Source organism: Neomonachus schauinslandi, chromosome 16, assembly GCF_002201575.2.
Source record: "Neomonachus schauinslandi chromosome 16, ASM220157v2, whole genome shotgun sequence".
In the NCBI taxonomy this organism is placed as follows: Eukaryota; Metazoa; Chordata; class Mammalia; order Carnivora; family Phocidae; genus Neomonachus; species Neomonachus schauinslandi.
This window is the reverse complement of record NC_058418.1, coordinates 47,364,689-47,387,863: the sequence shown is the minus strand read 5'-3', so window position 1 is coordinate 47,387,863 and position 23,175 is coordinate 47,364,689. Positions and strand designations below refer to the sequence as shown.

At 43.9% G+C, this 23,175-nt stretch overlaps 1 protein-coding gene across 1 annotated transcript in view; it reads left to right on the top strand.

Moving 5' to 3' along the window:
- Positions 1-23,175, top strand: part of WDR59 (WD repeat domain 59) — an 84,184-nt gene that overhangs the window by 2,954 nt on the left and 58,055 nt on the right. The window contains exons 2-4 of the mRNA XM_044911453.1: positions 13,689-13,738; positions 18,606-18,741; positions 22,364-22,449. Of these exons, the coding sequence (XP_044767388.1) occupies positions 13,689-13,738; positions 18,606-18,741; positions 22,364-22,449 (272 nt within the window). The remainder of the gene's footprint in view (positions 1-13,688; positions 13,739-18,605; positions 18,742-22,363; positions 22,450-23,175) is intronic.

Genomic DNA, 23,175 nt, shown 5'->3' with positions numbered 1-23,175 from the left:
CAGGACCACGACCCGAGCCAAAGGCAGACGCTTAACGACTGAGCCACCCAGGCACCCCTAGAGATAACTTTCTAGAGCAACAGTCTCCAATAGAATTTTCTGTGATGATGGAAATGTGGCCATTGGACACTTGAAATGGGGCTAGTGCAACTGAGAAATTGCGTTTTTAACTTAATTAAAATTGAATTAATTGCCATTTAAATAGCCACTTTATCAAGTGGCTGTGCTATTAGAAAGGGCATTGGAGTTGAAATCGTTTCCCCTGGCAAAGAGGTAAGATGGCGGAATGTGCAGTTCACAAATCTCTAAACCAATGGGAAGAGCAGAAACAGTTCAGAAAGAGATTGTGAAGACAGGAATTTGAACTCATAGCAAAAGTTTGCTTGGGCGCCTGGGTGGCTCAGTCGTTAAGCGTCTGCCTTCGGCTCAGGTCATGATCCCAGGGTCCTGGGATCGAGTCCCACATCAGGCTCCCTGCTCAGCAGGAAGCCTGCTTCTCCCTCTCCCACTCCCCCTGCTTGTATTCCTGCTCTCGCTGTCTCTCTCTGTCAATAAATAAAATCTTTAAAAAAAAAAAAAAAGTTTGCTTAATGTCTCCGCTTTGGCATCTGTGGGATGTCTCAAACTCAGTATTCCAAAGTAGCTGGCCCTACTCAGGGACCACTCTCCCTGCACCCTAGCTTTATGCTGCCTTCCAATTCATCCTCCACAGAGCCAGAGCAGTTTTTTTTTTAAACCAGGTTTATTGAAGTATAATTAATGTACAATAAAATTCCCCCTTTTATGTGGACAATTTGTTGAGTTTTGCCAATGTATATAGTCCTGTAACCAGCACCACAGTTAACGTATAGCACTTCCTTTGGCAGCTGCTGAGGTGATTTCTGTAAGACAAGGAATGTACGGTATAGAACCCTTTGAGCCTGGCCTCTCACACTTAACCCAGTGCCTTTGAGATTCACCCATGTTGTTGAGCATCAGTTAGTCTGGTCTTTTTTATTGCCCACCAGTAGTATTCCAGTGTATGGAGAGACCACAGCCTGTATCCATTCACCTGTTTGTGGATATTCAGGTTGCTACCACTTTTTGGCGATTATGATTAAAGCTGTGATAAAATATCAAGTTGATTTTTTTAAAACCTAACTTTAAGACTGAGGTGTCTGGGTGGCTCAGTCAGTTAAGCATCTGACTTCAGTTTGGGTCATGATCCCAGGGTCCTGGGATCTTAAAATCTTTTTTAAAAAAATGATGAAAGCCTTAGTGGAGTCTGTAACACTAAAGGGGAAAAGAACTGCACATAAGCACTGTGCTCAGGTTAACAATTCTGAAACCACTGTACGTGTCTTTTGGAATGAACAAGTAAGTAAATGGATGGAGGATGGCAGGGGGACCCAGTTTGTCACAGAGTGGGAGGTTACTGATAAGCAAAGGGTGGATCCAATGTCACTTGTGATAATGGATTAGAGTAGAAGATGTTAAGTATGAACTCATATTCAGCTTAATATAGATGCAGATGATTACATATGGAAATATTTACAGATATATGTATACACATGGATTAGTACACACATACATTTCCTGTTTTGTCAGATGCGAGCACCTAGAGGCAATAACACCCCAAGAGCAGTGAGCACATCTAACACCAGATCTTGGTTTCTAATGTCATTCTCCAATAAAAGAAACCAGAGATCCTTAGAGAAATGGCTAATTTGGGGACTACAGCAGGAAATATACATGATAAGAGCTAAGCATCTTGTAGTGCCGGAAAATAAGGAAGTACTGTGTATTTAAAACACACAAAACATCAAATTGACCTTTTGTGTGTGTGTGTTTTTTTTTTTTTTTAAAGATTTTATTTATTTGACAGACACAGCGAGAGAAGGAACACAAGCAGGGGGAGTGGGAGAGGGAGAAGCAGGCTTCCCGCAGAGCAGAGAGCCCGATGTGGAGCTTGATCCCAGGACCCTGGGATCATGACCCGAGCTGAAGGCAGACGCCCAACGACTGAGCCACCCAGGCGCCCCGGAAGTACTGTATATTTAAAAGATATATAGGGGTGCCTCGGTGGTTCAGTTGGTTAAGCAGCTGACTTCTGCTCAGGTCATCATCTCAGGGTCCTGGGATCGAGCCCCACATAGGACTTCCTGCTCAACAGGGAGCCTGCTTCTCCTTCTCCTCCCTGCTTGTGCTCTCTCTTGTTATCTCGCTCTCTCTCTCTCAAATAAGTAAAATCTTTTTTATTTTTATTTTTTTTATTTTTATTTTTTAAAGATTTTATTTATTTATTTGACAGAGAGAGACACAGCGAGAGAGGGAACACAGGCAGGGGGAGTGGGAGAGGGAGAAGCAGGCTTCCCGCTGAGCAGGGAGCCCGATGCGGGGCTCGATCCCAGGACCCTGGGATCATGACCTGAGCCCAAGGCAGACGCTTAACGACTGAGCCACCCAGGCGCCCCATCTTTTTTAAAATAATAAAAAATAATTAAAAAATAAAAGACATACAAACAAATGAAAACAGTGATGGGAGTATGTCACAAGAACACATGAACCCCCTGAAGAGCCCCCAGTGGTGAAGGCTGGGACAATTTGAGAAACAAAGTGAAAATAATAAAATAAAGTACTACTGGATTATAATCCAAAATATAAAATAAATATCTAAGAATTCACACTGATATAAGCAATTAATTGAAGAAAAAGAAAGAAAGAAGTGAAGGAAGGAAGCAGTCTCCACTCTTTAAGTCTGGGCTGCATATACTGACTATTTTCCAAAGAGTACAGTATAGACAGAAGGCAAAAAGAGTGAAGCTTACAGTAGAGAAACCTGATGAGCACTACCTCAGCTGGGTCAACATCAACAGTGATATGTCATGTTCACAGTAAGCAGCCTTGATATGATGGGATGAGAATGACACCTTATCTCTGGGATCTTCCTCCCCAAAACCCATAATCCCAGTCTATTCATGAGAAAGACATCAGACAAATCCCAACTGAGGGACATTCTGCAAAATACTTGACTAGTACTCTTTGAGGTTGTCAAAGTCATCAAAGACAGTCTGAGAAACTGTCATAGCCAAGGAGCCTGAGGAGACATGATGACTACATGTAACGTGGTATCTTGAATGGAATCCCAGAACAGAACAAGGACATTAGGTAAAAACAAAGGAAATCTGAGTAAAGTACGGATTTGGGTTAATAATATCAATTTTGTTTCGTTAATTGTAGAAAATGTACCATACTAGTGTAAGATGTTTTTAATAGGGGCGACTGGGTGCAGGGTATATGGTAACCCTCTGTACTGTCTTCCCTGTGTTTCTGTAAGTCTAAAATTATTCTAAAATTTTTTTTGAAAACCTAAACACTTCTTCCTAATTCCTGTTAATACTGTTAATCAACATAATTGATTTTTTAAATATTTTTTCATTCAACAAATATTTGTTGAGTGCTACCACATACCAAGCACTATTCTAGGCACCAGGGAGACAGCAGGGGTCAACAAGGCAAAATGTCTACCCTCAGGGAGCTCAAAGTGGAGCAGCTGGAGAAAGATGAAAATAAACAGTCACGGAGGGAACAGTAGGTGTAAGATGTGATCTGAGAAGTAGGCCGAGACCAGCACATAAAACAGTCCAAAATAAGGAATTTATATTCTACAGGCAACAGGAAATCACTGAAGCATTTTCATCAAAGGAGGGATAAGTTAGGGTTTTTTTTTTTTTTTTAAGATTTTATTTATTTATTTGAGAGAGGGAGAGAGCACAAGCAGGGGGAGCGGCAGAGGGAGAGGGAGAAGCAGGCTTCCCGCTGAGCAGGGAGCCCGATGCGGGGCTCGATCCCAGGTTACAACCAGAGCCGAGGGCAGACGCTCCACCGACTGAGCCATCCAGGAGCCCCTGGCGTTTTTTTTTTTCCTCCTAAGATTTTATTTATTTATTTATTAAAGATTTTATTTATTTAGAGAGCGTGCACGTGTGTGTCCTCAAGTGGGGAGCGGGGAGAGGCAGAGAGAATCTTAAGCAGACTTTGCACTGAGCACAGAGCCTGACACTGGTTTGGATCTCACAACCCCAAGATCGTGACTTGAGCCGAAATCGAGAGTTGGAAGCTCAACTGACTGAGCCACCCAGGCGCCCCTTAAGATTTTATTTTTAAGTAATCTCTACACCAAATGTGGGGCTTGAAGTCACAACCCCGAGATCAAGAGTCCCATGCTCCACCAACTGAGCCAGCCAGGTGCCTCTGTGGTATAGTCTTTATCAGGCATTCTTTTTTTTTTTAATATTTATTTATTTTAGAGAGAGAGTCGGGGGGAGGGGCAGAGGGGAAGGGAGAGAGAGTCTTAAGCCGATTCTGCACTGAGCGGGGAGCCCAAAGTGGGGATCGATTTTAGGACCCTGAGATCATGACCTGAGCTGAAACCAAGAGTCAGGCACTTTTCTTTTTTTTTAAGTAGGCTCCATGCCCAGCGTGGAACCCAACTCGGGGCTTGAACTCATGACCCTGAGATCAAGACCTGAGCTGAGATTAAGAGTCCGATGCTTAACTGACTGAGCCACCCAGCCGCACCTATGAGGCATTTTTCTAATGACATTTTAAAATTTTTTGGCTTAAAAATTATTTTATTAGGAATTTATCACACATGTGAGTGCTATGGGTACCATGTGAAGAACATTAATAAAATGTACCCTCCACAGCTTATGTAATAGACCATTCTAGTTAAATTTACCCTCTGGATACCTTTTCCAGAACATATCCCTCTCTTCAGACCCTTTAGAGGCAGGGATTAATCATTTATTTGCTTTTGTCTGTAGTTTTAGCACACATATATGTAATTGTAAACAATATTTTGTTCTATTTCGATTGTTTTTGACTATTCTATAGATGAAATCATATGGTATGAATTTTGTGAATCTTGCTTTTTTTTTTTTTGGTCCTACTATATTGTTTTTGAAGCTCATCCATGTTGACTACCATGCCTGTGGTTTACTAATTTTGCTGTGAAGTAGTATTCCATTGTATGAATGTGCCACAGTCGATTTATCCCTCTGTCATTAAACATTTGGGTTGTTTCCAGTTTTTACTGTAGATGATCATATATAAATACGGTATTTATTTGGAGTGAATTGCTGGGCCACAGATTGTGCATGTACTTCAGCCTCATCAGCAAATATCAGATTGTTTTCCAAAGTGGTTCAGATTTTATATTCCTAGCAGTGAGCTTAAAAAATTCCTTTGGAGTCATATCCTCGTCAACACTTGGGGTTATCAGACATTTAAATTTCCCATCCTTTCAGCAATTACTTATTGAGAGTCTACTGTATGCCAGGCACTAGGGATGGCAGGATGATGGTCTGAATATTTGTGGCCCCGCCCACAATTCATATGTTGAAGTCTAACCCCAGGTTATGGTAGTAGGAGGTGGGGCCTTTAGGAAATGATTGGGCCAGAAGTGTGGAGCACTCCTGAGTGGGATTAGTGCCCTTTCCTGGGCTCCTCTCCCTTTCCCCCTCTGCCACATGAGGTTACACCTGGGTGGTCTAGGAAATGAATCCAAACCAGACAAACAGGATGCCAGCATCTTGATCTCGGACTTCCCAAACTCTACAACAGTGAGAAATAAATTTCTGCAGTTTATAAGCCACCCAGTCTATGGTAATTTGTTAGAACAACCTGAATGGACCAAGATAAGCAGTGCACAAAATTGACAAAATTCCCTGCCCACGTCAAGCTCTTGTCCTTCTGATTTCCACCTACCGGGTGCCTATGAAATGGTCTACCCTTTTTTTTTTTTTTTAAGATTTTATTTATTTATTTGACAGAGACACAGCGAGAGAGGGAACACAAGCAGGGGGAGTGGGAGAGGGAGAAGCAGGCTTTCCCGACCCTGGGATCATGACCTGTGCTGAAGGCAGATACTTAACGACTGAGCCACCCAGGCGCCCCTGGTCTACCTTTGTTGGGTTTAATTTGTATTTCCCTGATTACTGATTAAGATAAATATCTTTTCATATATTTAATTGGCTTTGTATTTCTTCCATGAAATGCCTGTGTATGTCTTATGTCCTTTTTTATTGAATTGTCTCTTTTTTATCGATTTGGAAGAATTAAACCTTTTTTTCTGGTTTCTAATCTTCTGTTGGTTACCTGTGTTACAAATATAGTCTCCCTTTTCATTGTCTTTGTATTATCTTCTGATGAACAGAAGTGTATTTTTGATGCAGTTGAATTTATGGATTGTGCTTTTCCAGTCTTCTTAAGAAAAATCTATATCCTGGGTTCATAGAGACATTCTCTAGTAATTTTTTTCTTGCTACTCAATTTCTTGCTTCTTGAAATGAAAAATGGGGCATCTCAGCAGAAAGTGTGTTCCCTGCTACCCTAATGGTGGGTGACTTATTAGTCTCAGCATTATTGCGACTTTTCCAGATAGATAAAAATTGAGGCCTTTTTTTTTTCCTGCTCTAAGTAAACAAAATAACAAACAAAACACAACTTGGTGAATTTTTTAGCTAAGTGGAATGTTATGAATAGTTAATAGTCCAGACGTTTTCCTGGAGCCATTCAGCTTTGGTCCCTGCTTTTCTAGTTTCACTTAAAGTTCATTTTGGAAACTGTGGGAACGGAAGGGCACAGTAGGGCTATTTTTGGTGGAAGTGACTGTTATGTTGTGAATCCTGCAAATTATTTGGTTTCTAGAAATTTTGATATGAAAATGCAGTGAAGAATGGGGGAGGAGTAGGGTACAGCCAAGTGTTCAGGGGTATGGTACTGGAGTGCCAGTGTTAGGATCCAGGTTATGTCATCTCTCTGCCATGTGATCTTGGGCAAGTTAGTTCCTTTTAAGCCTCAGTTCCTTTATCCATAAAACAAGAATAATAGTATCTACCTGTGTCCAGGATTCCCCACGCTATGTCTAGTTTCACTAGGAGGACTCACAGTTGTATTTGCAGTTATGATTTATTGCAGTGAAAGGACACAAAGCAAATTCAGAGTGCGAAAGCACATGGAGTAAAGTCTGGAGGAAACTAGGTGCAAGAGACCTTTTACCATGGAGTCACTCAGGACATGCTTAATTCCTCCAGCATCGAATTATAGCAATACGTAGGAAATGTGACCAGGGAAGCTCATTAGTCTCAGTGCCCAAGGTTTTTATTTGGGGTTGGTCACGTAAGCACCCTGTGGCTAGCGTGAACCACAACTCCACACCCCAGAAGGGCAGCAGGAGCTCAGCATAAACCACGTTGTACACACAGTGTAGGTACAGTGAGCCATTCTTATCAGTTAGGGAATGGTGGGAACACTCCAAATCCCGAGTTCCCAAACACCAGCCAAGAACCAGCCTTGCAAGCAGGCCTTTCTGAGGTGAGCAGTCTCATGCCTGCTCTACTGTTTTCTGCACATCACCTGACAGTTACTGTGACAATTATATGAGGTAGTCAACACAGAGCACTTAGCACAGTGACCAGCATATGTTAAGTACTTGATACGTGTTAATGATTATGATTATATTAGACAACTTGTGTAAGGAAGCAACGCATAGCCTGACAAAATAGTCTTATGGAGCTGAAAGGACCTTTGGAAGATAGCTCATCCACTTTCTTATTTTACAGATGAGGAACCTGGGACTCAGAAAGGTTAGGTGATTTTCCTAGTCATACCCAGTGTGTGCCATTTCAGCTTGCGAGAATGCGAGGATGTTCTCATTTTAAAGAGGGAGACTTCCCGGGGCGCGTGGATGGCTCAGTTGGTTAAGCATCTGCCTTTGGCTCAGGTCATGATCCCAGGGTCCTCAGCAGGGAGCCTGCTTTTCCTTCTCCCTCTGCCACTCCCCCTATTGTGCTCTCTCTCTCTCTGTCAAATAAATAAATAAAATCTTTAAAAAAAAATAAAGAGTGAGACTTCCCAGAAAGCGCCCATTGTGCTGAGTGTGTGAACACAACCTCTGATACAAACCTAGAAGGTATTATATGAGGATGGTTTTAAAAACAGCCTCGGCAGCAGTGTCTGTCTCTGATTTAAAGAGACTGGATCTTGTCATTTGAAATGCTCTGATCCTTTTTATGTCCATTGGTTTTAATTTGTGATCTGATAGTTACATTACAGTCGTTGCTCAGGCATGTGACAAACTGATTTTGGGGACCTGACCTAGCTCTGACTTGTGTTGATTGGACGTTTCCCATTTTGCATCATGTGGAAGGATGAACAGGCAAAGTGTTTTCATGTTTTTGAACAGCTCTTTCTAATTCAGCTGGGGTTGAAAGAGGAAGAGTTGATTTCTTTCCTAGTCCCTTCAAATCGAGATTTTGTTCTGCAGATAGCAGTGGTCTCTATAGAGGGGCTTTCTTCTGCATTGAATCAGGGTAGAAAGATAGTCTTATGAAGCTGTATATTACAGATTTTTCCCAGAGAGATAAACTTTTTGAGAGAATCATTGTGTTTGTACGAAAATTGAACTGTAAATCCGAAATGGATTGGTAATGCAATCCATCTCCAAATTCATTGTCACCTGACCATTGTAAAGTATCATACCTGTCGTTGTCTAAAAGATGAAAATGTTATAGCATAAGCCTTTTATCGGTAGCAGTTTTATTGAGATATAGTTGACACATCGTATAATTAACTTGCTTGAAGTGTACACGATTCAGTGGGTTTCAGTGTACTCACAGAGTGAAACCAGTACCACCATCATTTTTAGAGCATTTTCCTCACCCCAAGAAGAAACCTTGTACCCTTTAACCGTCAGCACCCAGGCTTCCAACTACCCCAGCCTTAAGCAATCACTGTTCCGCTTTCTTCTCTATAGATGTGCCTATTAGGACGTTTCATAGAAATGGAATCACATAGTATGTGGTCTTCGTGATTAACTTCTTTAACTTAGTTTTTTTTTTTTTTTTAGAGAGAGCACGTGCACGAGGGAGTTGGGGGAGGGCCAAAGAGAGAGGGAGAGAGAATCTCAAGCAGACTCCCTGCTGAGCATGGAGCCCGAAGAAGGGCTCCATCTCATGACCCTGAGATCACGCCCTGAGCCGAAATCAAGAGTCTGGCACTCAACCGATTGAGCCACCCAGGTGCCCCTCACTTAGTTCTTCTTAAGGTTCATCCACATTGTAGTATGTAGCGGAAGTTCAGTCTTTGTTGTGGTCGACTAATATTTCATTGTAGGGATATATCACATTTTGTTTATCCATTCATCAACTGTTGGACATTTGGGTGGTTTCTGCTTTTTGGCTGTTAGGACTCATGCTGCCATGAACGTTTCTGTACAAGTTTTTGTGCAGCATAAACTTTTAAGACCTATATTGTGTCTGGTAGCTCGCATTTATTCAGTACATACCATGGGCTGTGCCAGGCATTGTACTAGTGAGTTGATTTTTTTTTTTAAGATTTTATTTATTTATTTGACAGAGAGATAGAGAGAGAGAACAAGCAGGCAGAGAGGCAGGCAGTGGGAGAGGGAGAAGCAGGCTCCCCGCCGAGCAGGGAGCCCGATGCGGGGCTCGATCCCAGGACCCTGGGCTCATGACCCGAGCCGAAGGCAGCCGCTTAACCGACTGAGCCACCCAGGCGCCCCTAGTGAGTTGATTTTTACTTGTAAGCAATTGAGGTCAAATGGAGGAGATGTATCAGTAAATAGAGGATTATTATAAAGTATCCCAAGTACTGTGTAAAGATAAGCTTTGAGTACTATGGAAGCACAAGGGAAGCACAGGTGACCCACTGGGTGTGTACAAGAGGGATGGGTCAGAATAACTTCCTGGGATGAGCCTGCACTGAATCCTGAAGGACAAGAGGGAATTGGCCAGGTGAAGAAGGGAGAGAAGTGTTATCCAGGCAGAGGAAGCAGCGGGTGTGGGGGTCCAGAGGTGAGAGGGTGGTGCTTGCTTGAATTTGGAGGTCTAGAGGGAATTCATAATAAAGAATTTATCATGGCGGGGGTGTTGGGATGGGGTTGGAAGGTGAGAGACGTGAGTCGGGCTGTGGAAGTGAGACGAAGAGAGGTCTAAGTGATCTTTACGCTCATGCTAAGGGTGTTGTCCTTCACCTGTGGACTGTGGGAGCCACTGAAGTAGCATGAGCAAGCAAGCAAGGGAATTCTCTCTCTCAGCCATCACTGGGGCTCTGCTCCCTCTCCTGCAGTGGGATCATGTGGCTCCCGTGGTTCTTAACCCCCTGACTCCCAGACTTAGCATCTCTCAGCTGCTCCCTGCCTGGTGCCCTAAGGTGGGGAAGCCTCCAGGGGGGACTCCTGTCCCCCCGCCCTGGAGCACCAGCTTTACTCTGGTTAGGTGCCCTTCTCTTCCTCTCCATTTTCCCTTTGGGACAGCCGAGCATGACCCTCCTTAATGTGCTATGAACATGATGTTGGCCCTTTTTTCTGGGATAGGAGTAGGGACACATCTGTTAGGTGGGCTTTTGTGTCTTACTTTTTAAAAAGAACTTCCTCTGATAAGGTGATATGGTGAGTTATGATACTCTATTTGCAGTTTTGGCTCCTGGGTTTTTTCTGTGTGGTTTTTAAACACTGAGAATATTGTTATGTAAATACACATCATTTACTTATAGATAAAATGAAATAAGCAACTCTCTGTATAAAAGTTTTTCTGTGTTTTGGATGGATTCTGGAGGTGCAATTTTTGAGTCAAAGCCTTGACTTTTATTATCATCATTGTTATTACCAGGCCACTCTCTGTTAACATGGTACCACAAACTTAGCGGCTTTAAACAATACCCATTTATTAGCTCACAGTTCTCTGGGTCAGAAGTCCAGGCATTGCTTGGCTCATTTCTGTGTTTAGAGTCTTCTAAGCTGAAATCCGGGTGTCAGTTGTCTGGGTTGTCATCTGGAGGCTCAGTTGCCTAAGGAAGAATCTACTGAGGCTCATTCAGGTTGTTGGCAGAATTCAGTTCCTGGGGGTTATAGGACTTAGGCCCGTCCCTGTTTTCTTTTTCTTTCTTCCTTCCTTTCCCTCCCTCCCCTCCTTTCTTTCTTTTTTTTTTTTTTTAAAGATTTTATTTATTTATTTGACGGAGAGAGACACAGCGAGAGAGGGAATACAAGCAGGGGGAGAGGGAGAGGGAGAAGTAGGCTTCCCGCAGAGCAGGGAGCCCGATGCAGGACTCGATCCCAGGACCCTGGGATCATGACCTGAGCCGAAGGCAGACACTTAATGACTGAGCCACCCAGGCGCCCCTCTTTCATTTTTTTAAGTAAGCTGTACTCCCAGCATGGGGCTTGAACTCATGACTCCCAAGATCAAGAGTCACATGCTCTACCAACTAACTGAGTCAGAGCTAGGCGCCCCTTTTTAAAAAAATTATTTATTTAAAATAGGATTGATGTCTTTTATTTTATTATTTTTGAATTTATTTATTTATTTTTTTAGTAATCTCTACACTCAACATGGGGTTCAAACTCATGACCCCGAGATCAAGAGTTGCATGCTCTTTCCACTGAGCCAGATGAGTGCCCCATCCCTTTTCTCTTTCTTTCTTTTCTTTCTTTCTTTTTTTCTTTTTCTTTCTTTCTTTCTCTTTCTTTCTTTCTTTTCTTTCTTTCTTTTTTAATTTATTTGACAGAGATAGCAAGAGAAGGAACACAAGCAGAAGAGTGGGAGAGGGAGAAGCAGGCTTCCCTCTGAGCAGGGAGCCTGATGCGGGGCTGGATCCCAGGACCCTGGGATCATGACCTGAGCTGAAGGCAGACACTTAATGACTGAGCCACCCAGGCGCCCCTCCTTTTTTTTTTTTTTTTTTAAGATTTATTTTATTTGTTTATTTGAGGGAGGGAAAGAGAGCACCCAAGAGCGGGGTTGGGGGGTTGGGGGGAGAGCAGAGGCACACTCAGCATGGATCCCACAACTGTGAGATCTTGACTTGAGCTGAAATCAAGAGTCAGACACCTGACTGACTGAGCCACTCAGGTGCCCCTAGGTCCCTGTTTTCTTGCTGGTTGTAATTTAGGGGTCATTTTCAGGGCCTTCCTGTACGGTCCCACCTTCTCCACAGCTAGCAAATCTTCCTCATGTTAAATGCCTCACCCTTAGAATCTCTGACTGCCTCTGTCTCTGACCTCTAGACCTAGATTTAAAGGGCTGATGGGATTGGGTTTCTCTGTTTCCCCACAACCCTCAAGAACTTTTCATCGTCTCAAACAGAAACTCTGGGGGCGCCTAGGTGGCTCAGTTGTTAAGCGTCTGCCTTTGGCTCAGGTCATGATCCTGGGGTCCTGGGATTGAGTCCTGCATCTGGCTCCCTGCTGCTTCTCCCTCTCCCCCCTGCTGCCCTCCCTGCTTGTGCTCTCTCTCTTTCTGTCAAATAAATAAAATCTTTAAAAAAAAAATTCAAACAGAAGCTCTGTACTCATTAAACGGTAACTCCCCATTCCCCACTCCCTGCCTCCTCTATTTTTTCTGGTTTTATGAATTTACCTATCTGAGATACCTCATGTAAGTGGAATCATGCAATATTTGTTCTTTTGTGCCTGGCTTGTTTCACTTAGCATAATATTTTCAAGGTTCATCCATACCATAGTATGTAGGCCATTGTATGTGTATACCATGTTTTGTTTAGCCATTCACCTGCTCGTGGCCATTTGGGTTGTTTCAGGACTCTATATCTTAAGGTCAACTGATTTGGGTCCTTAATCACGTCTGCTAAATCCCAGAATATTGGAGCCGTCTTCTGTTGCTGTCTACCACACACCCTCTAGAAAGATTGTACTACCTCTAGTTGGAGGAACCATCTTGCCTTCTTTCATACCTTTGTCTCTAAATTGTTCAGAAGAGTGTGGAAATTGCATCTCATTCACTGCCTGCCTTTCCAGCTGGGTTTTTCTCTGCTCACGACTCTAGTGGGATGAGGATGCATAACAATCACTTTTTAGCCTCCAGTGAGAGCGCTCTGGCTTCTCGTCCCCGATATTACCTGTGACATATTTCTGAGGATGTATGAGAGTGTGCAGTAATGTCCTGAGAATGCAGCAGGATTTGGACTTGTCCAAATAAGAGAATTTAGGGCTATAACTGCCATGATTAAAGTCAGCCTCATGCTTCAGCTGAATGCAAATTCTTTTGATTCAGTCTGGTCTTTTGGGAATTGGACAATGGATCCTGAAAAGATGGTGCTCCCTAGGAACTGGGAGACCTAGGAAATGGAAATCATTAGAATGTGCTAGAAATCTCAGATTAAATGGGAGCTGAGCATCTCAATAACAAGACTATGACCACAGATTCAGCACGGGTGGTGTTTGAATATTACCACTTGCCATTTGGCTTGGAGGAGGAGCCATGGCCTTTGGAAGGGCATGGGGGTGGGGTGGTGTGGGGTGGTGTGTGTGTGCATGTGTGATGTCCTAGGTTAAGTTTTGCTTGGAAGGGGCTCTATTAGCTCTGAGGTAGTTAGATTCCCTAAGGGTCTTAGATTATGTCTTCTCAATTTAGAATATGCCAGCTTGCTTGTGGGTAATCCTGGTATCGGGGAACAGATAGCAACCACCCTATTGTGGCAGGTGAGTGTGAGATTGGGTGAGGATTAGAAGGGGGTAAAAGCGTCCCCTGTAAGCAATGGATCCTTCCTGCCAGTTGGGGACTTAGCTGGGCCATAGGAAGAGGAAGACCCTGAGGTGACTACCTGTGTGTCTTCTCCAACCTAAGCTGGCTTCGCGGGCAAAACTGAACGTGTGTTCTCTCTCTCAGGCAACTGCAATGTCTGTGGACCGTCTTGGGCAGCATGCTGTGCTTTCCGGGTAAGTGAGCTTGCAGCATTCCCCTGCTGCGATTTCTGGGAAGAAACTGCAAATAAGGAGGTTTCTGGAAGTTGGAAAATACTCTTTCTCTTTAAGGATTGTGGTCATAGGGCTTTGTTCTGCTCTCCTAGTGACCTCAGGGGCGGGGGGGTACTTAGAGGGATTGTTTGCCATTTATTTTTGTCTCTGCCCTAACATGTAAGCAGTAAAATTCCTTTTAAATTTTAGTGACTGGTACTTTGGTCTTAGAATTACAGTTTTCTGTGTATTGCCTGGACTCTGTAGGTCTGCTGTGGTCTCACAGGTAGTTACCAGGATTGAGGGCATCTGGGTCCTAGTTTGGCGTTGCCATTTACTGTGAGTCCCGGGACACTTATCCACTCGGCCTCCCTGGACTTCGGTTTTCTTGTGAAGGAATTTGATTTTGTTATGAAGAAATCAAGCTACATAATTTCTGTGGTGTCTTCTGGCCCAGCATTTTTAAGATTCTGGCAACTAAGCGCCATCCCAACATTTGCTCATCACTCCGCCATGGTACCAGTGTGCTGCCACTTAATGGCCAGAATCTCCCCTCGCCTTTCATATTCACGACCTCTCTGAGTTTGCTGTATTTTCATTAACTTAGTTGTTTATGAACCCATTTATCAGTTTTTTTTTTTAACTAATCTCTCCACCCAACATGGGGCTCAAACTCACAACCCGGAGTTCAAGAGTCACATGCTCTACTAACTGAGCCAGCCAGGCGCCCCCGAACCCACTTATAGATTAATGAATTATCTTCTATTTCATTGTTTTATTTTGAAATAATATTTTAATTTACCTTAAATGTAGCAGACATTTAAATAATTAAAAAGGCTATGCAGTGAGAAGTAAGTTTTCCTTCTTCTTTTTGACCCCCTCCCCAGAGACAGTTACCATTACCATTTTCTTACGTCATACTGGATGCACAGATAAGGAGCAATTGGTATGTCTCTTTACTGCCGCCTCTGCACTCAGTTAGGGAAAAAAAAACAGCTTTATTGAGATAAAATTGATAGATCATGCAGTTTATCCATTTAAAGTGTGCAAGTCGGTGGTTTTGGGGATATATTATTCATTAACTACTCAGTTTTTAAACCTGGTTTTTTAAAATCAAGGAAATACATATATATAATTGAAAAAGTCAGTATAGCATTACAAGGATTATATTGTCAGACAGCAGAATCCTATCTCACCTTTTCCTTACCTCTGATCCCACTCATTAGAAACAACTAATTGAGACTCTTTTAGCTTTTTCTTTGGGGTTGCCTCCATTGTTCCAAATAGTACACATATACTCGGTATCTTGATTTATCCATCATAGATATAACAAATTGACTTCTTTTTTTTTTTAAGATTTTATTTCTTTATTTGACAGAGAGAGACACAGCGAGAGAGGGAACATAAGCAGGGGGAGTGGGAAAGGGAGAAGCAGGCTTCCCGCTGAGCAGGGAGCCTGATGTGGGGCTCGATCCCAGGACCCTGGGATCATGACCTGAGCTGAAGGCAGACGCTTAACAACTGAGCCATCCAGGTGCCCCAAAACAAATTGACTTCTTAAAATAGATGAGGATTTAGCACTTTTATTTTCCTCTGTGTGTCCCTTACATGACCTCCCCCCTCCTTCCAGTTTAGTTATATAACCGTTTTTGGGCTGAATCAGTATTTGGGGTTCTTTTCTCAGAGTAATTTTGAAAGGTCCTATACCATTCTGATTCTGGACTTTGTATGTGACCTATTTTTTGTCTTTGGAAGCTTTCAAATGCTATCTTTGTCTCTAGTGTTACTTGTACCTCCAGGTATGTGAAATTTTTACTGTGATTGCCTTGGTGTATGTCTTTTTTTCATTCATTGTGCTGGGCACTTGGAGAGCCCCTCTTTTTTATGCATCATTCCTTGTTTTATCTAAACAGAAACGTAATATATACTTGGCATCATGTGGTCATATTAACAACCATAAAATACAGAGGTGCTAAGGGATAACTGTGTCTCAAATGTTAGACTTTTCTGCATTCACTGATGTGGCTATTGTTATTTGTAGCATCCTAGGAGGGAATGGGATCACTTCACTGGAAGTCAGGCAAGCTTTCCTGTTTTGGTGTGCTCTTAGATACATATATATCCATCTTATTTTTCAACATAATCTTAAAGGTTCACCATTTCGTATTCTTACATTGAACTTGAAAATATATAAAGTATGTACTTAAGTGAACTGCTCAAGTAAATTTACAAATATATTCGCCCATGCGATCCCCACTGAGATTAAGATCCAGAGTAATTTTTAGCACTGTTGGAAGGCCCTTTCATTCTGGAAGTCTGTGTCTTCCAGTTTGGAGAAGTTTTCCTGCACTGCGTCTTTGGTAATTTCCACCCCTCTACTTCCTGCTCTCATTCTTTCTGGAGCTGCTCCTAGTCCTATTTGGATATCCTGTGTGAATTTTCTTTTGGTCCTTTTTGTTTCGCATTCTGGGAGTTTCCTTCAGCTTTAACTTCCCACTCTTCGATCAGATTTCTTTATTTTGGTTATGCTTTTCATTTCCAGGAGCTCTCTCTTGTTCTCTGTTCTTTACCTTGTCTTCTTTTACCTCTCTGACAATGTTCATTCTAGGTTTCTTCTTTCCTCTGCACTACTTATTTCCTTTTTTTCTTTCGATCATGTTGGTGCCTGTCTTTCATGTTTCCTCTGGTGACTGATACTCACTGGCTCTCTGTTACTGTCCAAGAGTGATCAGTTTACATGTGTGACGGTGGGGTTCATTGGAGGGAGATCAGGTGGGAACCAGACCCCTTTTTTTTTGGCGGGCACCCAGATGTTGTTATTTCCTGGGTTCTGTGTTGTTAACTTGTTTGCTTTTGTTTTTTTCTTGGGCTGGTCATTTTCCCATGAGAAGAATCCTCTTGTCACTTGTCGTTGTCTCAAGATGAAAGCTCAGTGTTGTGAGTACTGAGTAGAGCAGAGGCCGGGAGGCCTCACACCCCACCTCAGTGCCCTGTTTTAAGTACAGCTCCTTGGGCGCCTGGGTGGCTCAGTTGGTTAAGCGACTGCCTTCGGCTCAGGTCATGATCCTGGAGTCCCGGGATCGAGTCCCGCATCGGGCTCCCTGCTCACCGGGGAGTCTGCTTCTCCCTCTGACCCTCCCCCCTCTCATGCTCTCTCTCTCTATCTCATTCTCTCTCTCAGATAAATAAATAAAATCTTTAAAAAAAAAAAAAAATTTAAGTACAGCTCCTTATCCTCACACGCTGCTGTGCCTTTTGTCCCAGGCCTGGGGCTCCCGTCAAGTAGTTTCTCTAAAGCACGTCCCCCCCTCCAGCCGGGTGAAGGAGAGGTGGTCACCTGGCTCTCTGGGGTGTGCATAAACCACTCTCCTTAGTGCTCTTTCAAACCATGCTTGTTCTGTTCTGCGTTTGGTTCTGCAGCCTCTCTGTTCCCCTTGCCCGTAGGCCGAAGCCTCCAGCTCCTGGGCTTGCTTGGGTTCTGCAGTGTGAATCAGCTTCCCTCTCATTCACGTCCCCTTTGCAGGCACGTGGGTGTTTGCTTTCTTTCCATCAGTTACCATTTGTCCTTGTGCTCTTCACTTCCTCTCTCTTTGTCTTTGTGGGTTTCTGTGTTTTATGTTTTTACTCTTACTTTCGTGGGTCTTCATGGAGGAATGAAGATACACATGTATGTTCGATCAGATGTGTTTATCCTGAAGTGCTTGCTTTCTGTGGGTCTCCCTTTGCTCTGTCATGCCTCTGACCTTCCCTCTTGACTCGCGCCCCACATGGATAGCTCTCGGCCTTTTTTCCTGTTGTTGGTGCTAATGGAAAGATGCCATCCTCCCTGCTACAGGATCAGGTGATTCCTTCAGAGGGGGTCAGAGATTCTAGATCTTTGTTCTGCACCAGAAGTTCCGGAAGTTCTGTGAATTTGGGTCTTGCCTGTGTTTTCCTGCTTCCCCCCAAGCCTCTCTTGTCGGGTTTCTGCTAGAGTTTGATGTGCCATTTTAACTTGCATTTCCTATCTCCTCTGAGCAGGGATGATTAATCTTTTTCTTCATCGAGCCCACCTATCCTCAGTGATACCCAGGAGCTTGGCGTGTTCTCTAATGACAACTAATGGCTGCTGAGATGTCGATTCACACACCAAGGATTTTTCACTTAAAGCAAAGGGAAGATAGGTGAACACAGGACACTCCTGTTTTCAGAGCCTTTATATTGATTGGCACCTTGAACATTATCAGCGCCTAATATGTTATATTCACTATTACTTTATTGGTTACTATTTCCTTCCCAACAGACTTAATTTAGTTGCTTTCACCAGGTCGGCAACTTGCAAGGGAATTTGAGATTTTCTCCTGGATAGTTGACCAAGAGATGAGTGATGTGTGTAGGGCACGTTTACTGAATGCAGAGCACTGTGCCTGGTGAGGAGAGACCTGCAGAGATTGGAGACACGGTCCCTACTCCAGCCAGTTGGCTCGGGACCGAAGCCTTACCATCAGTAGTTGTACTACAGAGATAAATGCTACCCTCACAAAGCAAACTGCATAGTGGGAGTAGTGTGGACGCAGGGACCAACCCTAGTGGGGTGATTGGGAAACACCAGAGAGGCTTGGTGCTGAGTCCGGTGGGCAGATGTCAGACTTCCAAGGATCCAGGGGGAAGGCCATGTCTGAAGACAGGCTCGCACAGGGATGTGGCTCCCTCTCATCTGTCGTATGCCTTTCCGAGTAGATGAACGTCATACACATCTGGGGTTTTTTTGAGCGCTGTTTGCAAACCATATGTAATTCCAAATGTACTTTTCCAAATGTCTTAATGCTAATGCTGTTACATCGTTATAATGTTGATGTTGTTTTCCTAGCCGCCGATTCTTATACATCGTTAATCTAGATGCCCCTTTCGAAGGTCACCGAAAGATCTCTCGCCAGAGCAAATGGGACATTGGAGCTGTGCAGTGGAACCCTCATGACAGCTTCGCACACTATTTTGCAGCTTCGGTGAGCTCATTTAAGCAGTGCAGGAAAAGGCTTTTAAAAGTGTGAGCTGGGGCTAGTAGGTCTATGTTCTATGTAGAAAAGAGAATGTAACCATCACTTCTCAGGCAGAGAAGAAGTATGGATGGTTCTAGAAGGAAGATTGAGGCAAATTACTGACATATATATACACATGCGTGCATGTGTGTGTTTCTAGATGTGATGAGCAGATTTGCTGGCACTCGTGGTGTCGGATCTTGTGTTTCTGTGGCTCCAGATTTTGAAAGGGAAATGAGTAGATGCCTCCATTTCTGTGTGTGATAAGAACCTGTTTTCACTGGCAGGAAGGTAACTGGCCAGTGACTGTGATGTTCATTGCTTTCAGAGGGATCAGAGGACTCCACACACCCTTCCACTCAAAGGAAGGGATTCTGTCTTGATTGGGATTCATTAGATCAGCTAACCCCCTGAGATTTTATGTTCCTGTTTATATGTGAATTTTTTTCAGGGAAAGGATGCATACGTTTTATTAGGTTTTCGAAGGGATTCATACTGAAAAAGGATCTGGGCTAGATCATCTCTGGGATCTTTCGCCAGATTCTCTATTAGCATCCTATTCTCCTAGAACAATTAGAAATCTAAGCCTTTGGCTCCTTTTGCACTGGGCCGGGAGGACGGTATTTAAAAGAACCCGTCTTATCATCCCGGAGATGCTACCATTCACGGCGCTGTCTGGGTCTGTTCTTACCAGAAATGACAGTCTGAGAGAGGAAAGCGTCTGAGGAAAAAGAAAGAAGAGCAACGCTGTCAGCTTCAGAAGGAACAAAAAGCTGCTCTTCCCTGTCATTTCCAAAATAGAATCTGACTGTCTGACTCTCACCATAGACGTCTGAGGTGGAGCTGGTTTAGGGGACTGTTCTGAAGGAGAAGGGAGGGCCAGTCTCCTGCTTTTCTATTCCCAACCCTTTTCCTGTATGTTAGGAACAATGCTCTTTTTGTTGGCTTATACCTCTAGGACTTTCTCTCCCTCTCACCCTCAGCCCCTGATCATTTGACATTTGGTCCCGGGGTCCTCAGCCTTGGCACTAGTGACATCTCAGGCCAGATAATTCTTTGTGGCAGGGGCTGTCCTGTGCATTGTGAGAGATCACGCAGCATCCCTGGCCTCTGTCTCCAAGTCCCCGTCTCCTCCTTGCCCTCCCCGTATTCATGACAACCAAAGATGCCTCTAGACATTGTTAAATGTCCCTGGGAAGCAAAATCGCCCCTGATTAGAAACCACTGCTTTAGGCTGACCAGTCAGTACTTGGCCCGAGTGGATTAACACTACATTCGTTTATAAGTGGTGAGATAACCCTTTTTGGGGGGGGGCAATTGTTTTCTTTTCTTTTCTTTTTTCTTTTTATTTTTTTGACATTCATTTTAAAATGGACAATTTAATGTCACTTACTACATTCACGATGTTATACAACCATGCCCCTCTCTAGTTCCCAAACATTTCCATCACTCCAAATTAAAACCCCTTATCATTCAGCAGTTTCTCCGAATTCTCCCTCCCCACAGCCCCTGGCAACCACCAGTCTGTGCTCTGTCTCTGTGGATTTATCTGTTCTGGATATTTCCTATAATTGGAACCATACAATACATGCCTTTTGTCTCTGCCTTCTTTATCTCCGTTGTAGCATGAATCAGTGCTTTACTCCTTTTTATGGCCGAATACTCTTCCATTGTACGGCCGTAACACATTTTGTTTAACGGTTCATTCACTGGTGGACATTTTGGGCTGGCTGTTGTGAATAAGGCATAAATGAACATGTGTGTACATGTACTTCTTTGAGTACTTGTTTTCACTTCTTTTGGGTAAATACTTAGGAGTGAAATTGCAGGGTCATATGCTAAGTCTGTGTTTCTCTTTTTGAGGAATGACCAGACTGTTTTCTACAGTAGCTGAGCAGTTTTATAGTCCTTCCAGCAATGGACGAAGGTTCCGGTTTCTCTACATCCTCATCAGAATTGTTGTTTTCTGTTTTTTTTTTTCTTTAATTTTTATTTTAAAAAATATTTTACTTATTTATTTGAGAGAGAGAGGGCGTGCAAGAGAGCACAAGCAAGGGGGAGGAGCAGAGGGAGAGGGAGAAACAGACTCCCTGCTGAGCAGGGAGCCCGACACAGGGGCCGATCCCAGGACTCCGAGATCACAGCCCGAACCCAAGGCAGACGCTCAACTGAGCCACCCAGGCACCCCTTTTTTCTTTAATTTTTAAATTACAGCCATCCTAGTGAGTATAAAATGGTATCTCACTATGGTTTTGATTCGCATTTCCCTAGTGACTAATGATGTTGAGCATCTTTTCATGTGCCCATTGGCCACTTGTAGACCTTTTTTAGAGAAATGTCTATTCAAGTCCGTTGCTCATTTTGGAATTGGGTTGTATGTCTTTTTGCTGCCGAGTTGTCAGAGTTCTTTATATATTCTTGATACTAGACTTTTGTCAGAGATACGATTTTTTTTAAAGGTTTTATTTATTTATTTTAGACAGGGAGAGGAGCAGAGGGAGAGGGACAAGCAAACTCCCTGCTGAGCACAGAGCCCAATGCAGGTTTAGAATTGGAAACTGGCATTTCTGGTAATATATAGATATTAATGTACTTGCATCTTATGTGTCAGTTCAGAAATTATTCGATACCTTTTAGTAATTAGACGGTTATTGTTTTTATTCACTTTTGGTGTTTTTCATAAGCTCATGATATTTAAATATTTTGCTGGCTTGTTGTTTCTTTTAGTGAAATGCAGCTTTTTCCTTTCCTCCTTTCCCTATTGTAGTGTGGTTTCTTCTGGCTGGTTTTTCTTGTGTCTTTTTACTTAAGCCTTTAAGAAACTTAGTATAGGCATATTTCAAGGAATCTTGTATAATTTTGCCTCCTAGGGACACCCGTTTGGTGTTAGTTCTGTTTTCTTTCTTGTGCATATGTGTTTTTAAAGTGTGGTAGAAGGACTCCAGGCATTTGATAGGTGGGAAATTTGCGCTAAAAACATCTAGTGTGACAGCAGCTGGAGAGATGGGTGTGTGACCTTCCGCGTTAGGATGTGGTCCTTCTGTCGGCCAGGGGACATCTCTATAACCCATCACTCACGTGCTCAGTAGTGGGTCTGTAGCTTCAGTGTAGCTGTCTGTACCTGTTCAGGATGGGTTCACTTTGGTTTTTTGTGTTTTTTTTAAAGATTTTATTTATTTATTTGATAGAGAGAGACACAGCGAGAGAGGGAACACAAGCAGGGGGAGTGGGAGAGGGAGAAGCAGGCCTCCCACGGAGCAGGGAGCCCGATGCGGGGCTCGATCCCAGGACCCTGGGATCATGACCTGAGCCAAAGGCAGACGATTAACGACTGAGCCCCGCAGGCACCCCAGGGTGGGTTCACTTTGAAGACAGCACTAACTTTTAAGGACCTGGGTACTGAGCTGAGGTTGGCTCAGATGCTAAGCGTACTCACGTCTGATGGCTTGGTAAGGAAGTCAGTGTGTAGGATCTCTGCCATGCACGTTGGTTTCTCCATGGCTTCCTCTTCTCAGCCCTAGGCAGATTGCAGTGAGAGCATGTGTTCTCATGTGCTCCTGGCTGCCTTCTTTCCCTTGTTTCTTTTCAGAGTAACCAGCGGGTCGACCTTTATAAGTGGAAAGATGGCAGCGGGGAAGTTGGCACAACCTTACAAGGCCACACTCGGGTCATCAGGTAGGCACCAGCCCTCCCCAGCTCCTGGCCTGTCTCACTTTGTCAGCGTCCCGTGGGAAATGAAATGAAGACACCATCCTCCTTCCATGGCTTGACCCTCTGTGTTGCGTTGGCCGCGGGTGGCTGCGGGTCCTTCACGTTCATGGTAGTGATGGCCCTCACAGCGAAGAGCAACCAGGATTTAGGAACCAGCATTCGTGTAACCGCTAACCCTGATCCCAGGAGACACTCAGACAGGTACAGCCCAGTCTGGAGTGAAGGATTAGAGCCGATCTTTGCTGTAGGAGGGAGACACAGTTCTGCCAGCAGAATCGCTTCGCTCACAGTCGGCAGTGCCCAGGAGTACCGACGGTGGGATGCAGCCCTTTGCTCTTTCTCCAGCCGCTGTGGGGCACCACACAGAGCTCCTGCAGCAGAGTCCGTTATCCAGCTGCACGGTCGCCTCCTGCCTGTGGCCTTGGCCTCTGGAGTGTCCCTTGATCCATCCTGTCCTTAGGTCACTATTTCTGGCTGGGGAATACTCCTCCTGGGAAGTAGCAAGCAGGGAATGCAGGAGTGGGGACGCTGACCCAGGAAGTGCTGGGAAAGGCTAGACCCCCTGCCTGTGTTAATTGCGTAGGAACTGCCTTTCTAGGAGGGAGGACCTGGGTAGGGAGGACTTGCCTGTCTTGAAAGCTACATGGCAATGTGGCAGGTTGCCACTGCTTTAAGAGATGTTGGTTTTAC